A 17,192-nucleotide genomic window follows, 5' to 3' on the forward strand; every position below is an offset into this window, starting at 1 on the left:
CTGATATTTTCATCTTCCACAATTGTGACTTCCTTGTATGTTGCTTTGCAGAAAACTTGCTCTATTTGACGAATGGAATTCCTTGGCTGTTTATGTTTCAATGGATAACACAGTGGTCATTGAAGATATCAGTGAGTCCACAGTCTGTTTACCTTTCTGGGTTGTGGGTTTGAGGTCCTTCCTCACCATTCAGAAATCAGGAGTGAGAGATAGATATATAGATAGATATACAGGAAGAGAGAGGCATAGACAGAGGCAGATAGACAGACAGACAGACATGGCTGGATCTTAGGATGCTGGGTCCCTGCAGACGGACACACACACACACACACACACACACACACACACACACACACTGACTCTGACCTGCCCCAGCAGGGCAATGGATCTTAGGGGATCACAGAACCCTGGTTAATCATCCCCTGCATCCCTTTTTTCTCTTTCCTTTCAGTTTTATGAAAGGAAGAAAACAATAGGAGGATTTTTCTGTTCCTTGGTGTGGTACCAGACCTTTTCCCTGCAGGACACCCAGGTGTGGATAATCAGTTAAACCACCAACATGTCTTCTGTGGAGACTGTCCCCTAGTCTAGCCCTGTGCTCCCCACCGTGGGGTTAGAGAAACTAAAAGACACGGTCCCTCTCCCAAAGACCCTCACAGACGAGTTGAGAAATGAGATTCTCTCAATGAGCCCATGATATCTGACAGGAGGTAAGGGAGTGCTCAATTGCAAGAAGGAAGAAAAGTAAGAGCTGGAAGAGTGGCCTGGCCTTCCTGTGGGAAGTGGGACAAGCTGGGTTCTGGTGACAGAGACAAAGGCCTTCTAGGCAGGGGGTGTCATGTGAGGTCTCCCTTAGTTTTGACTTGGCATATCTATTAGGGCTGGATACCTAATTTACCAGCTTTCTTGTCTTCTGTTTCTAGAAAAAATGTGCCGTGTCCTTCCCTTGAGTACTGATACAGATGGTGAGAGTCCCCCTGATTCTCTGAATGCTTCGAACCACAGTAAGGCCACCTCTGCCTGCTGCCCAGCCTGGAAATCCCTGCTACTCATTGTGCCCCTCCGCCTGGGCATAAACCAAATCAATCCTGTCTATGTTGATGCATTCAAAGTAAGTCACTCCTTTTTCCGAGCCCATTGTTGCCTGCCCATCACATCGCCATGTGAGCACAGAGATCCGTGAGCAGCAGTCCACAAGTGAATTGAGAATCTTACATTCTCTTTCCATTTAGGGGCATTAGGAGGAAAACCAAATAACGCCTATTATTTCATAGGATTCTTAGGTAAGAAAAGAGGAATCACAAGTAAGTCATTATGGGCCAAGGGAGGGCGGGCAGAAAGTTTGCATGGGAGACCAGGCAATTCCAATTAACGGGCCTAGTCCAGCCTGGAGATGCAGTGGTCTCTGGTCAGCTCCTTCTGTCTCTTGCCTGATCTATGGAGAGTAATACTTCTGTGTGCCTGACATAGAGCAGATCCCCCTTGAATGTCTCCACTTCCTTGACTCTTTATAAGATGATTTCGCACTGCTTTCCTACAGGACCACCTAAAGGTCACAGCATTGCTTCAGCTCATCTCTCTTTTTCCTGTGGGGCCCAGGGTGGTAGAGTGTCACTCTTTTGGCCTTGTTGATCTCTGTCTTACTGGGGTTCAGGCATTTAGTCCAGGGGCCATCCTCTTCCTTCCCAGCTTCATGCAGCTGGGTCTGCAGGCTCATTGTTTAGAGCTATAACTCAGTGGGAATTAGAAGAGGCAAAGACAGATATCCTTTTTCTGATAAAACCACTAATCTAATATGGATCCTAACAAGTAGCCTGACATTCCCTGCCTAGTTTGACACCTCTGGAAACCTAACCACCTTATCCACTAGGTGTGACCAGAGACACTTAAGGCCCTTGGCATACAAGGTGAGCTAGTTCAGTGCTTCTCAAATTTTAATATGCACAAGAATCACCTTGAGAGTTTTTTAAAATACATGTTTGGTAGGTCTTGGTAGTCCCTGAGATTCTGAATTTCTAGCTAGGTAGTGCTGGTGCTGCTGGTACACACACTATACTTTGAGTACCAAGGATCTAGACACCTGGTTAGTGCTGAAGAGCACCAGGAAGAGAATGATGTTGTTAGGGAAATTTGGTACAGGACACCTCCTCACAAGAGTGGAGTGGTCAGATACTGGACCTTGAAGAAGATTGCAAGGGACAGCCTTATATTATCAAGGGAGAACCAGAGCAGGTATGGGAGATGGTATGAGGGATATACAGAGGACAGGGTGAGGCATTTGACAGGAGGTAAGGGAGTGCTCCTTATCTCCTCCACGATCTCCTTGGAGATTCAGGGAGGTGATGTGGAGTGAAAACAAACATATTTGGTGGTGTATGCTAGTCTCCCAGTTGCTAGCTGTGTGACCACCAGAAGAGAACAACTCTCAATCTTAGGTTCCTCTTAATGGAAAATGGGGCTAACACCTCACTCACCATGTTGTCACATGAGAGTAGAGCATTCAGTAAAGAGTTAGGCATGTAGTATATACTCAATAAAAGGTGGCTCCACCCTGCCTGACCTCAACATCTCTTTCCTTTTTCTCTCTTTAAGCCTGGTGTTTCTATACAGTTGCCTCAGCTCTCTCTAATGCTGCCATCTATTGGCCAAGCCTAAGAACTACAGCTTGATGGAAAATTGGGGGACTAATATTTTTCTAACTAAAACGTAGTTATATAAATTTCAATATCTTCTGTTTCTAAGTTTTTGGGTTACTGTCAAAGAAATGTTGCAAAAATCTATCTCTTATTATTTGTGTTTGAGGACAATGTTGACACAGATTGGAAAATAATTTTGGAAGGATCTCAGTGAATAGGGTATGCCACTCCTTGGCTTCCTGGCCTCCCTTATCCCAACTTTCCCAGAAAGAATTTGCCAAGATCAAGAAGCTCTTCTGTTTCCTGAGGCCACTGGGGTGATTTTGTGTAGTTTGACTACTCATGAAAGAGGTGTGGACAATCCTCAGTGCCAAAGATAGAGGTTTACATAGTGCCCACTAACTCTCAAAAATCTTTTTGTTTAACCTTCACTCCACAATCCCCTCAACTTCCCTTTTCTGACTTACCTCCTAGTGTATTAGGTTGGGGGGTTCATATTGGTAGAATGTCTGAAGGGAGGGAATGGATGAGAACTGCCATTTTCTAAACAGCTGTTTTATGCCAGAGTCTCTGCAAAGTGTTCTCTCTCTCTCTCTCTCTCTCTCTCTCTCTCTCTCATCTCTATCTCTATCTCTTTCGGTAGATAGATATGGATATAGATATAGACATAGACATAGACATAAATGTAGATATAGATAGTTATATATAGATGTATAAAAATAGGTAGATAATTATATATAAACCAGAGGCCCTGTGCACGAAATTCATGCACTGGTAGCATCCCTAGGCCTGGCCAGTGATCAGGGCCGATCAGGGCCTTCCAGCTGCCAGTCGAGGCCTCCCTTCCCTGGCTGCCGGCTGCCGGGCGGGGCCTTCCTTCATTCCACACCGCCCCCTTGGTGGTCAGTGCATGTCACAGCGAGCAATCGAACTCCTGGTCTCCCTGTCAAACTCCCAAGGGGACACTTTGCATATTAGCCTTTTTTATATATAATAGATATATATATATAGTTATGTATAGATATAGATAGATGGATATAGTTATAGTTAGCATAACACCCCTTTGAGATAAAGACTTTTATTTCCATTTATACCTGAAGAAACTAATAGAGGGGATGTGTTCTTAAGAACACCCAACTAGAAAGTAGTGAAGCTGGGATTTGATCCCAGTTTGGTCATCTTTGTCTACCATACCACATTGCTTCCCTGTTGCTCTCTTTTTGAAGGGAAGCTGGGAAAAGCTCTTGCTGTGAGAAAGTCTGGCCTGCATAGAGGGGAGATATTTGTCTCCTGTGCTTTAGTAGGGGTTGCCACCTGGAGATCTATAGTGTGAACCCTCTGTTTTCAGTTGGTTGAATAGCCTGCCTCTTCTGTTCAGGCCTTGTGAGAGACTTTAGTTTAGTTCCCACATCATTTCTAGGACTTTTTAGATTTTCTTTTCTTTATTTATTTTTTAATCCTCACCTGAGGAAATTTTTCCATTGATTTTTAGAGAGAGTAGAAGAGAAAATATCCATATGAGAAAAACACATTGATTGGTTGCCTCCTGCAGTGCCCTAATCAGGGCCATGGCCGGGGAGGAGCCTGCAGCTGAGATATGTGCCCTGGACTGGAATGGAACACAAGACCCTTGGGTCTGCAGGCCAATGCTCTTTCCACTGAGCAAAACTGGCTAGGGCTAGATTTTCTCTCTCTCTCTCCCTCTCTCTCTCTTAAAAATAGTCTCTATTTTATTTTTTTAATTTCAGAGAGGAAAGAAGATGGAGAGAGAGATAGAGACATCAATGATGAGAGAGAATCATTGATCAGCTGTTTCCTGTACACCCCCCAACTGGGGATCGAGCCTGCAACCCGGGCATGTGCCCTTGACTGGAATTAAACCCAGGACCCTTCAATCCGCAGGCCGACACTCTATCCACTGAGCCAAACCAGCTAGGGCTACTATATCTCTTTTAAGCACTCTTGGAAACAGGGTACACAGGCAGATAGGATGCTGCTATTATTCCCAGCACCTTAATTAGAAACATTCTGGAAGAACGATGCTTAATAATAACCCTGCTTTGGATTCATATTTTCTTGTGCACAACTTCCTTCTCCTCTTGCCTCTTAGGCTTCCCTCTAAACATCCTGGTTATTGCTCTTCATTGTAACTTGAAGCCTTTTTGATATAACTGATGTCACCCACCTGTGGTCTGGGGGAATATTTTCCTTGACTTTCATAAAATAAATCATATGGAAGCATTGAGTTTCATATACTCTCCAACATTTATTTGTAGAGAAATACTTTTGGATCTAAGCAAGATACTTCTATGACTTACTTGTATTTGTATTGTGTTTTAGGCATTTTACAGAGGTGAATTCTTCTTGTTCTTATAATACCCTATGAGGTAACTGGAACAGGTCCAATGACACCAGTTTTAAGCAGAAAAATTAAGACAATGATTTAATAGGCTTGTCCTAGGTCTGTGATAGAGACAAGTTGAGTTTTCATCAGACATAAACATATTCTTTTCCAACAGAAGCACTTATATGTGCCCAATACACTCCTGGATGCCATTCCAGGAAAGGTCTTTAGGGCATCCCTTCCCAGCCCATCCTCCTGCTACAGGTAGGTATTTCTTTGGTTGTCTAACTCAGTCTAAAACAAAGAAGCCTAGATGGCCCTCAGGCCTGGATAATGAGGTTAGGGTGTTCCCTTAGACACTTTTGCCTACTCAGTATGCCACTGGTGAGCATTAGGGAAACTCTCAGCCCTTTGAAAAGTAGAGATTTTATTATCCTAAACCCCTCCCAGGTAATTATTGGGCTAGACTTTTTCAATTTAATGAAGCATGGTTTTTCTTTTATTTGTAAACATTGATAATCTCAAAGTGAGTTTTCCGAGCAAGGTATATCTGTAAAGAAGTTAATGTGACCAAGGCAGTGCTTTCCAACAGAGATTACTAACTTGCTAACAAGGACTAACTTGCTAGCTAATCAATACCAGAAGTCAGCTTCCTGGTATCTCATCCATAGCAAAGCCAGCATTCCCATTTCTTTTGGAGGCCAAGGCCTTTCTCCTTACCAGATGTGCTCTCTGACTGTAGCTCTGAGAACCAATGGTCTGGAACTAGATGCTTTCCAATGTTGAAAGAGGCAGGAAACCCCCATTGGCACCTGAATTCATGGCCTGGTGATACTACCTACCACCTCTTTGCTACTGCTGCTCACAGAGCTTGCCATGTCATCTGTAATTTCTCATCCCCACCTTTTCCCAAACCTGCTGCTTTCCATTTTTGGAGTTGGACTTTGAGGAGGTGTGAATGCTAGGGCAAGTCTTCTCATTGAATGTTTAGATTTGAGTGTGGGTGGCTTCCTTAGGTATGCTCACCTTAACTCGGGCTTTCTATCATCTCATTTTCATTGTCACCAAGGGAGGGGTTAGGGAAAGCAGAGAGCCTCCTCCCAAGGACAACAGTGGAGCCAGGGCAGGTGGTTTTTTGAAGGTTAAACATGCCTCATTCCAACAGGTGATGAGCTCATTTTCCTGGACCCTCACACAACCCAGACCTTTGTTGACACTGAAGAGGATGGAACCGTTGATGATCAGACTTTCCATTGTCTGCAGTCACCACAACGAATGAATATTCTGAACTTGGATCCTTCTGTAGCATTGGTGGGTGTCTGAAGGTTGGGTGAGCCGTGAGATACACTGCCGCCCTATTACAGATTTGTTCCCTGGGTATTTTCCAAGTATATAGGTAGGGTGGCCAGATTATATTAACTTACCACCCCCATGAGAGGTAGTGTAGAATAGTGGGGAATGAGTGGACCCTGAAACCAAATTGCTCAAGTTGGAATTCAGGCCCTGCCACTTACTAGTAATGGACTTAGGGGGAGTCCCTTTACCTTTCTGAGTCCTTTGTAGGGTTGTGTGAGGTATGCTGTACATTGTGAATATTCTATAAATGTTAGTTATTATGAGCGTTATCATCTTTCACACTTTTCCTTCTCACCCTCTAATTATTGTCACACAGGCCAAAGGAATAATGTAGGGTATCAGTAGGGAGGGAGAAGGGGGCAAGATCCACTGGGTAGGCAGTGCCAATTCTCTGGGCATACAATCCAGGAAGTTTCAGCCCCTCCTGCCCCCAAGTAGTATGGCTGCTGTCTACACACATTGAAGGTGCAGCTGCTGTGAAGTAGCCAGTGGTTCTGAGGCCTGTCTGCATCCTGTCTTCTAATTCAAGGCACCAGTATCCAAAGAATCCTTTTTCCTTAGACCATTCTTTTACTACTAGATGATAGCTCTGAGGATGGAGAACAAGGCTGATGGTTCTTTTCATTCTAATAATTTCCTTAAAGTAAAACCACCGTATTAAATATTGCCTCTAGCTAAAAGTACTATTTGGATTTTGTTTACTGGTTTAATTGACTCTTCTTTATAGATGTGTATATTATTACACTAAATGTAATGGAATTAACCCCACACTGGAGACTGGGCTTTAAGTTACTATATCTCACAGTATGAGGGGAGAGGGATATGGAGGAAAAGGGACAAGGAGAAAATGAAAGGGTCAGAATAAGAGAGAGAAGTATAGATACAGGAGAAACAGAGGGAGAGGGAGATGGAGAGACCGAAGGAGTGAGAGAAACAGAAAGAGGGATGGGAGAGAGAGACTGAGGGGGAAGGAAGAATGAATGAGCAAATGCTTGTGTCCAACTGAGGCAATGTCTAGGAGGCAATGTCTAGAACATTTCCCAATGTTCTTCCTAATTGTTGGGAAATCACATCCAAGGAGAGTGGCCCACATCCCACATAGTGGCTCCATCCTGTAGTACAGGAAGGGCCTTCCTTGGTGCCCCTGACCAGTTCTAAGTTATGTTCTTTTGCTTTCCCCCAAGGGATTTTTCTGCAAAGAAGAAAAAGACTTTGATAACTGGTGTAGCCTTGTTCAAAAGGTAAAGATAGATGTTTTTCTTAATCTTAAAAACAAAAGTTATTCAACGTGATACATTTTCAAGACTTTTTCATAGTAACATAAACCTAGCCTGATATAACTCTACTGCAAGAGAAAGAAACTAAGATGTGGTAAATTGCATATAACTTTGGGGAACCAAAGAAAATCTTTTGTTAGAAATATGCTTAGTAAGTCAAGTAAGCGATATTTTTAGCTTCTTAAAGTTTTATCTCATTAAGCCTACAAGTCATGAAATATTTAACTAATATTCTACCATTTAACCTAAAAATGCCAATTTCTTATAGCTCAGCCTAAGTTTTTTTGATATGTTCAGAACACTGAGATGATTGAAGAAACTGATTTACTTTGCTATTTATTTAGGTTAATGTACTGTATTCCATTTACAGTTTAATGTACTGTATTATTATGGTTTAGGGGACTTGTCTTTCTATTCACTGTCTTATTTATATAAAATATAGGCATGCTACTACTTAAAGGAAAGACAATTTGGAGAAATTTGTGTAAATACTAAAGCAAGCTATTATTTTTTTATATTTTGTGTAAAAGAGTAGTTATTGTTTTGCTGGATCACCAATCTTTGTATATGTCTCCCTCATTCTGAGCTTCTAACACATGCCAAATATGTGAAAGACATTGATAAACGCTTATTGAAAAAAATGAAGGGAGATCATAGGGCAGTGATGGCGAACCTATGACACGTGTGTCAGAGGTGACATGCGAACTCATTTTTTGGTTGATTTTTCTTTCTTAAATGGCATTTAAATATATAAAATAAATATCAAGAATATAAGTCTTTGTTTTACTATGGTTGCAAATATCAAAAAATTTCTATATGTGACACGGCACCAAAGTTAAGTTAGGGTTTTTCAAAATGCTGACACGCGGAGCTCAAAAGGTTCACCATCACTGTCATAGGGAGTAGTCTAAAGAGCCCTGGATGAGATAGCAGGAGACACAATGTTCTCCTATTTGCAAAACAAAGAGATTGGAGCCCAGAGCCTCTTGTAGGTGTAAGGAGGGAAGATTTTTCTTCACAAGTAAACAATTAATACAAATGTCCCTAGCTGAATCTAAAACCCCAGTTAATAGTTAGTTGAAACATAATGGATACTTATTGTCTAAAAGCAATACTTATATTTCAGGATGCAGCAAAACTATATTTATATCACATTTAAAATTAGAAGAAAAATTTTCTGATAAGACTGTGCCATTTAAATTAGGACATATACTGTAAGTGTTGGACTAAATGGAAACCATGCCAATATGTACCAGTATTTCTCTTGGGGCAGATTTTATTTGATTAACCAACATTTCTTTGGAGCCAACACTTCAGGAACATCTCGCCCCTAAATTGAGTTGAGTCCATGCAACTGGCATATGACCTGAACCTCATGATGGAGTTTGGGCAGTGAGTACTGGCCTTCTATCAGATGCTCCCTCCATTGGCCTTCCCTCCTGGCCAACAGTTTTAGAATTGAAGAGGGCTGGGTCTTTAGATGGGTCAAATAGAGGATGGGAATGTTTGATAGTTCTTTGCTTTCACCTTTCAACAATCAGGCTACTTACTCTCTTGGGGCTTGGGGTCATAGACTGCCAATTGGACAGAAATATAGTGACTGCAGTGTTTATAACTGCTTCTATGTCTCCTCAGGAAATTCTAAAGGAAAACTTAAGGATGTTTGAATTAGTTCAGAAACATCCATCGCACTGGCCTCCCTTTGTACCTCCAGCCAAACCAGAGGTAACAACCACTGGGGCAGGTAAGTGGTTGTTCAGGGGCCCTTCAGCCAGCAGACCCACGTGTAGCAATTGGTTTATGAGATAAAAGCAATCATCTGGACCAATCAAGGAATAGTGCTTCTGATTATTTAAATCCTCTGATGAACTAATACTGATGTCAAAGAATGATAATAGCAGAAAATGAGCTTAGTGCAAAAGTTCCATATAAAATCAAAATGACTAGACATTTTTTTTTCATAGTCTGGTTCAGAATAACAAATCAGAGGCCATGGGTGAGTTAAAAGGTGCCTCCAAGTTCTTACAGAACCTCCTCATCATGTGAATAGGACTATGTAATAAGTCTGGTTATTTTGATTCTTTAGAGAGAATTTCTAATAGTTGGCAGTGGTCCTATCTGTAAGTCTCCACAAAAGCTTTTCTTTAGAAAAACAATTTAAAAATGCATAGTCTTCTCTACTGAGTAATGTATTGACTGTTTTAACTTAAGCATCAAGTTTTTTTTTCTTTCTCATTTTTGTATTCTCACAGAATTCATTGACTCTACTGAACAACTAGAGGAGTTTGACTTGGAGGAAGATTTCGAGATTCTGAGTGTATAAAATAGTAGGAACTCAACCTTAAGATTTGTCTTCCATCTGGCACCAGAAGAACATGAACTCATTACATAAAATTTTTGTAGTCAGCAAGTGCCTGTTATGCCAACAGCATACAAACTTGATAGCAATCAATCATGACTGAGCCAATCACCGCTTCTCAGAAAAAACGTTCAACAATCCTCTCCCAGAAAGAACTAAAACAATCATGGGATCTAGGAGCAGAAAGATTAGGAGCCATTCTTTGCTTCTCAGCTTGTCTTACTTGGCCATAGTGACTCTGCCACTACTTAACTGAGGAGGTGGACTTCTGGAAGATAGACAGTAACTCCCACCTTGCTTCAAGCACCAGCAGATGAGAAATGGTTACCCGTGCTTCCGCACCCTTTTAGGTGTGACCTCTTTTGGGCTAAATACTAAGAAGCAGTCTGTTCTTTTGCTCTAATAATAAAGTGATTACACCAGGGAGAAAAAGCTCTTGTTAAATTATTTGAATATGTATTTTAATTATAATATCAAAAAGTTTGTCTAAGAAATTATGTCAGATGTGGACTTATTGATCTCCTGACTCTTTGGGGGAACATTACTAGTTAATGGGTCACTGTTCCCTTCTTTACTGATACTTTTGTCAGATATCACCCTGTCCTTAAATGAAATCATGATCACTTAGGTCAAGGGTCAGCAAACTTTTTCTGTAAAGGCCAGATAGTAAATGTTCCAGGCTTTGTAGGCCATGTCACCTCTGTCTCAGCCACTTACTAGTAACTGTGCTGTTGGAAGTACAAAAGCAGCCATAGACAATCTGAGCCTGGCTATAAACCAATAAAACTATATTTAGAAAAATAGGTGGATGGCAAATTTAACCTACAGTCTGTAGTTTGCCAATCACTGACTTAAAATGTTGATTTTTGTTTGGGAAATTAAAAATCGTGTTTGAATTAGACTCCATTTTGTTTGACAGCCTTATTAGAAAGAATTATTCATGTGGTCACCTTTAATCTGTGTATCATATACAATTCCAAACCTTTTAAGGACTAGCGACATACTAAATTTTAAAGCACATTTTCCTATTGTCTTTGCCACCAACTCTCCTTTGTAGTTGCACCTCAAGTCCCAGCGGTGTCTTCCCCATTTCTTCTTGCCCTCTTAACCTGTATGCATTTCACTTGCATCTCAACCAAGTTGTGAGGAAGGCCAGCAACTGGAGTTTGAAAGCTAGCATCAAGCCAAGGTGTGTTTCTTGTATATTTAGGAATATTATAACACTTGTTTCCTTAGATTCCAAAATTTCCTCTTTTTCTTTCCCCAGTAGGTAATATATTCCAGTGGTTCAAAATTCAAAATATTCAAAATGGTATTCAGTGAAATGTCTCTTCTTCCCAAGTGTTAGTTCCATTCCCTGATGCTCCTGTTGTTATTAATTTTTATCTTTCCAATGGATATATTTTATACTATACAAACATATGCATATATATCTGAGATTTGATTTTAACAACTTTAGCATTTCTCTACTGTTGATTTATTTGAAAATGATCCTGGGGTGCCAGAAGTATGTGAACTCCTTTCTTGAACTCTAGCATGGGACTAAAAGCAGTTATAGGCTTATTTGAAACAGGTTTTGGGTTTATTGCCTGTTAGAGGACTCTTTCTGTTCTTTGACTTTAATTGTATTTTTTTCCTGTCTCAGTGTTTTGTTATAAAGCTCAATTTGTAGTAACAGGAGCCCCCATGGCTCCAAGGGAGACTCATTAATTGTAGAGAAATGGATTTAGAAAAGTTTTCATCAGAGAACATCAAGAGTCAATTGTTCATGCTAAATTCCTTTTATTTGCGATGTACAGAGCTGACAACCAAGTTTTTTACTCAGAGAGGAGGTGAAGATAACAATAATTCAGATTATACCAATTATGTTTTATTTAAGTTGGCACAGTTTACATAATATTTAAGGAAACAGAATCATCTGGAAGGAATTGCCTCGTGTTAACATATCTAAGTGTTCTGGGAAACTGATAAAATGGTTAAAACAAATCCCCCAAACAGAACAAATACACTTTATAGTTGACTTAGGCTTGCTTTAGGTCTGCTAACTGCTAAAGAGAGGAGTGTGTTAGATTTTTATGAGGTTTTAAAAATATTAAAATAGCTTAACAGGCTACCTGTAAAAGAGTAATTGGAAGGGCATTTTAATGGAAAGTCTCTTACAGTCTCAAAATGCAAAGGAATCAATAAACTGCAGCTTCAGTTTGCCACATTACACACATCTGGATAGCATTTGGATGAAACGGGACTTCTGAGAAATTGTGACAAGGGATTTACCTTTTTTGCTCCTGGAGTCAAAAGTAAAATTCACACCTCCTTACCCACCCACCCTTCTACCCATGGCCTGGGAGAAGGGGCTGTGGTTCTTATTTCCCTTTATGGGCCTGGCCACATTTGGTGCATCCTCCACTCTACTCTGGACCCGGCCAAGTAATACTGGTAGGTCTCTGCCTGGAGAGGGAGTTGGCAAGGATATGATTTGTTTAGGACCATATGAAGTTGATGAACCCTTCTTGGCTTCTGGCCTTCAAACCTTCCTAAGCAATATTGGGTCCAGTCGTGCTTACTCTTGAAGGAGTCAAAGCTCATCCTAGACTACTGGTTGGCACCTCATTCCATCTCTGCTGCCTGCCTAGATTCAGTGGGTTTTCTTGAAGGGTGAAGGCTTGCTTTATGCAGGCCTGAGTCATCCATGAATACTTAGCCAGGTATTTTTTTTCATGTGGAAACACTTGGTTCTGGTTTAAGCCAAATAATGTGTGGTGACCTCTGGACATAAAGAAATAACTTATCAGTTATTATAGAACCACTTTGTGATCAAAATGGTGAGGAAAGCTAGCAGCTTTCTAAGAAACTGGAAGCCCAGCAGGTCTTTCTGAGGTCACGCAAATATCCAAATCAAACAGTAGTGCCAGGTTGAAATGGGACAGCAGATCTCAGCAGGGTGGGCTCACCCATTAGGCCTGAGGGTTGGGGTGACCAGTATCCAGTAGTCCAGCCCAAATGAGACTCCAATGTACAACTTTTCAGATAGGAAAATGGGCTTAGGCCTTTCTTCTTCAGATGGTTTGGGTTTGTGAGGTGACTGTTCTGTGGAGGAAGGGACAGCAAAGGGCAGAATGGCAGGAGCCACCCTACAGGCTTTTCATACACACCTGGCAGCGGCTGACTCGTGTGTGGAGCTGCCCAGCTTTCAATGTTTCTGGTACAGGTTCCTCCCCAAACTGCTGCTTCTCCTCCACTGTTGTCAGCCAGAAACTGTACTTGTTGGCAAAGTAGTGGCAGGTACCCTGGGCACCACTGCATTCAATGAAAGGAGTGGCTCGAAAATCCTCTAAGCAGGAGCCAGGTGAGACCAGGGACTGGCCTCCACCCTCGGCGCCAGCGGCAGTGTGCTGAAACAGACAGGGGTGAAGTGTGAGCTGGGCCCATGGGAGATGATGGACACTCTGCTGCTCCAGGAGGAACATGTGCTTCCTTCTTAAACTCAGGCCCCTTGGCTCATCCCTAATGTCTAGCCAGCAGACCAAAGGCTATATTTCTGGACCTAGGCTGCTCATCCTTTGTAGTAGCCTCAGGGCCAGTAGATCCTTCCAAGATTCCTGGTGCCCACCCAACACACTGCGCATGGGCTGCGACCACATCTCAGCCAGTTTCCCAAACTGCTGCTGCCCCACAGAGTTCTGAGGTGTGCTCAGTGTGTCCCGCCTCCCCCAATTCCATGAGCAAATAAGTGTTAGGCTGAATTAAGAAAAAAATCAATAGGTTTTGGAATGCAGTTTTTCTCAGAGCCCGTCTACTTCAAGCCCCAGGTGGTGTACACCAAGAAGGAAAAAAGCATGCAATACTCCACAAAGTGGTTAAACCATTGGTCCCTCCCCCAACATATCTATTAATAGCTCTGAATTTACCTTCATTAGAACTTCTATTTTCAATCTGTACCACAACCTTTAGAGCGAGATATTGTGTTTGTTACCTGCTATGTACATGTAGGCCTCAGATTTAGCCTAATATTCTGGCCCTCACTTCAGGAAGCTCCTGCACCACCCATTTCCAGGATTTCCTCATCAGTGTCACTCATGAGGCAATAATCTTTGGTCACAATATCCGTAGACAAAAGACCCTCTCTCCGTCACTTTAGCTGGGTTATTATCTGGACCACATGAGGTGGGGAGGCCTCACACACACACAGGTCAGGAAATGGCCAATGGGACAGATGCCCAGGTTGGACACACAGTTACACCTTACTTTGCAGAACTTTGGGGAAGTGTGTCTCCATAAAAATGACCTTTCCTAATAAATGAAGTATCAAAGTGTTCCTCATTTTGATCATCAGGTAAGGCTTTCTAGCACGAATGACACATTACCCTGCCTTACTAAACAGAAGACACTGTATTTTACACTTTATAGATGACCCAGGCTTGTTGCTATGAATGTTGGTTTTTGCTTTGGAGGATAATGCAGGGACCCTGTACCAAGAGACGCAAATTGTAGACTTTTTGGGTGGCCTTTGAATTGTTTTCTCCCTCTTTTCTCCTTTTTAGTAGGCATGTCTCATTGCTTCTAAATGCCTTAATAGGCAGTCCAAATTCCCATCCTTACATGTTTTCAGAAAAATATAATATTCTAGTATGTTAGAATTATGTTTACAGTAAGAGTAAAGAGATTCTGAATAAGGGCTTCAGAGCACCCCCATGAGCAAAGCACATGATACTTCATACATAACTTTTCTACCATTCCTTGTGGAAGCTCAGTGGACAGAACTAAGATTGATAGGTAAGTAATTCTGTATTACACTGGGACAAACAATTCACAAATACTGCAGTTTGGTAATTCTTTGAAGATACTCTCTCACCGCCTCACCCCTGGTGATTTAGCAAAGAAGCTCTGGTGAAGCAGGTACTTCAGGGGGTTCACACTGATTTGCTCTGGGAGTTTTCCTGACCCTAAACCTGACCTTTAACTCATTTAATGTGCCAACTTATTCATGGAATGTCATGTGAAGGACTTGATGTTGTCTTGGACTTACAGATGTTCTCAGCTCTTTCTTATCAAGATCCAGCGTGGCTGGCCATTGCCTTCCCATCAAAATGGCAAGGCAGCAGAAATCCCAGCAAGGACATGGAAATACAACATGGCCTCATCTGAGCTTTTTTTGGAGGAGGTGGCTGGAGGGAGTGTCGGCACAAGAATGGGAGTGGCATGCCCAGACTGACCAGTGAGAATGTGTCCCAGCCCTAAGTAGGGACAGCCTGTCCCTCACTGTCCATCCAAATTGTGTGGTTCCTCCTACTTCCCTTGCTTATGGCATAACTGAAGCAGGCATAAAGATGTCAGGGCTTGTGCTGGTGATTCATAGGCATTTTCACCCTGAACCACTGGGTGCAAACTGTTCCTTTATGCTCACACCTGTAATTACCTGTCATTCATGCAAAAGTGGGCTCTCTGGTCTTTAGCCAAACCCAGGTCAAGCATTTCCCTTCCTTTCAAACTCTGTGGTTTCTACTCTGTGTCCCTTAAAACTGGAAATCAGTCTGAGGGACTCTCCCAGAGATCCCTGCCCTCTGCCTCTACAACAGAGACAGAGGCCTTACCATGAGAAAGGAGTACCCCATCCAGAGGCTGTGCCAGCCAAGGGGGCACTGCGGGATGGTGATATCCTGGCTGTGCACAGCAATGGCTTGCGAGGGTGCCTCACACACAGAGCAGCGGCTGATATACTGGAGGATCTTGGTCTGGCCGATGGGCATCATGGGGATGGGGGCAGTGGTTGAGAGCCAGTAGGACTTATCATTGCGCCTGGCATAGTGACACACTTCGTTGATGTTGCAGTAGATGAAAGGCATAGTGCTGAAGCGGGGCAGACAAGAGCCAGCAAACCCTGGAAGGAGAGAAGGTGGACAGGAGCAGGGCTGGGACTATGTCCAGGGCTACTAGGACTTGGCTAGATGGTGGTTTGGGTTTACATCCAACTGCTTGTGCCAGAACAGGGACACCTCTCCTTACCATCCTGGAACACTTTACACACACTAAAATCTGTTGATCAAATCCTATTTTCAATGCACCAGGGAAATTTGATAATGAAAATAATATTTTTATAAAATGAATAATTATTCCCTAATTAATCTGCTTTATAAAACCAGCATTAATAGAGTAAGTCTACTTTTCAGAGTTAGCATACCTGTAGAAAATACAAGTAATTCTTGGGTAATAATCCTTGCCCCACAGGTCATCTTATTATTACTACTATTAATCACTAACAGTTTTGAATATTTACTATGCACCAAGCATCATTCTAAACATTTTATATTGGGTGACTCATGTAATCCTTACACCACCTTATGAGATAGGTACTAGAATGAGCCTTGTTCCATTCAGGAGAGAACAGAAGCTTACAGAGGTTGAATAACTTGTCCCCAGGTACATAGCTAGTGGTAGAACCCAGACCTGCCTGAATCCAGAGCTGGTGCTTGTAACCCACTACCCAACAGTGGCCTATCAAGGGCTGGGGGGTAGTGAGGAGCATGGCTCTTGGTTTTTGTGGGGCAGATGGCCAGGTCTGGCTGTCAGAGTCAGTACCTACCCAAGTCCTGGTTGTGGGCTTTCTCCTGCCCCTCCACAAATAGCAAGCTGTAACCCACCCACAGCTGGGTCATCTCAGCAGGGCACAGGGGCACCTGCTTCGACTGGCTGTGTTTCACCAAGGTGTAACCCACTCTCGCGCTCTGTCCAGGCAATCCAGCCCTTCCAAAGGGGCCCTGTTTTCCTGGAGGACCTGAGAGACAAAGAGTGGAAAAGAGTGAGCCAGGTGCAGCCAATAATAACAGCAGCTACTCACTTTGTGATGAATGTTGAGCAGGGCACAATTTCATTGTCCAATTTGTAGATGAGTAAATTGAGGCTCAGAAGTCTTACAACTAACAAGTGGTGGAGCTAGAACATCAACTCAGATGTACAGTAGTCCCCCCTTATCTGGGATTTTGCTTTCTGCAGTTTCAGTTACCCATGGTCAATCACAGTCTGAAAATATTAAATGGAAAATTTGAGAAATAAGTACTTCATAAGTTTTAAGTGGTTGTGCACCATTATGAGTAGTAGCATGATAAGGTCTTGTACCATCCAGCTCTGTCATGCCCAAGATATGAAGCATCCCTGTGTACAGCATCTCCACACTGTATATTCCTTGCCCACATTCACTTAGTCCTCTCAGTTATCTGGTCAAC

At 42.4% G+C, this 17,192-nt stretch overlaps 2 protein-coding genes across 2 annotated transcripts in view; one reads left to right on the forward strand and one right to left on the reverse strand.

The window, feature by feature from the left end:
* Nucleotides 1-10,404, forward strand: part of ATG4A (autophagy related 4A, cysteine peptidase) — a 33,327-nt gene extending 22,923 nt beyond the window's left edge. Inside the window, 7 exon segments of the mRNA XM_006758819.2 lie at nucleotides 52-131; nucleotides 924-1,111; nucleotides 1,199-1,283; nucleotides 6,146-6,291; nucleotides 7,521-7,577; nucleotides 9,249-9,357; nucleotides 9,866-10,404. Of these exon segments, the coding sequence (XP_006758882.1) occupies nucleotides 52-131; nucleotides 924-1,111; nucleotides 1,199-1,283; nucleotides 6,146-6,291; nucleotides 7,521-7,577; nucleotides 9,249-9,357; nucleotides 9,866-9,936 (736 nt within the window). The 3' untranslated portion in view covers nucleotides 9,937-10,404.
* Nucleotides 10,405-11,737: 1,333 nt separating this feature from the next.
* The window catches only part of COL4A6 (collagen type IV alpha 6), a 111,866-nt gene continuing 106,411 nt past the window's right edge, over nucleotides 11,738-17,192 (reverse strand). The window contains exons 42-44 of the mRNA XM_015560721.1: nucleotides 16,553-16,744; nucleotides 15,564-15,850; nucleotides 11,738-13,364 (exon numbers count right to left, since the gene is read on the reverse strand). Of these exons, the coding sequence (XP_015416207.1) occupies nucleotides 13,104-13,364; nucleotides 15,564-15,850; nucleotides 16,553-16,744 (740 nt within the window). The 3' untranslated portion in view covers nucleotides 11,738-13,103. The remainder of the gene's footprint in view (nucleotides 13,365-15,563; nucleotides 15,851-16,552; nucleotides 16,745-17,192) is intronic.

Source organism: Myotis davidii, unplaced genomic scaffold (assembly GCF_000327345.1).
Source record: "Myotis davidii unplaced genomic scaffold, ASM32734v1 scaffold215, whole genome shotgun sequence".
NCBI classification, from domain to species: domain Eukaryota; kingdom Metazoa; phylum Chordata; class Mammalia; order Chiroptera; family Vespertilionidae; genus Myotis; species Myotis davidii.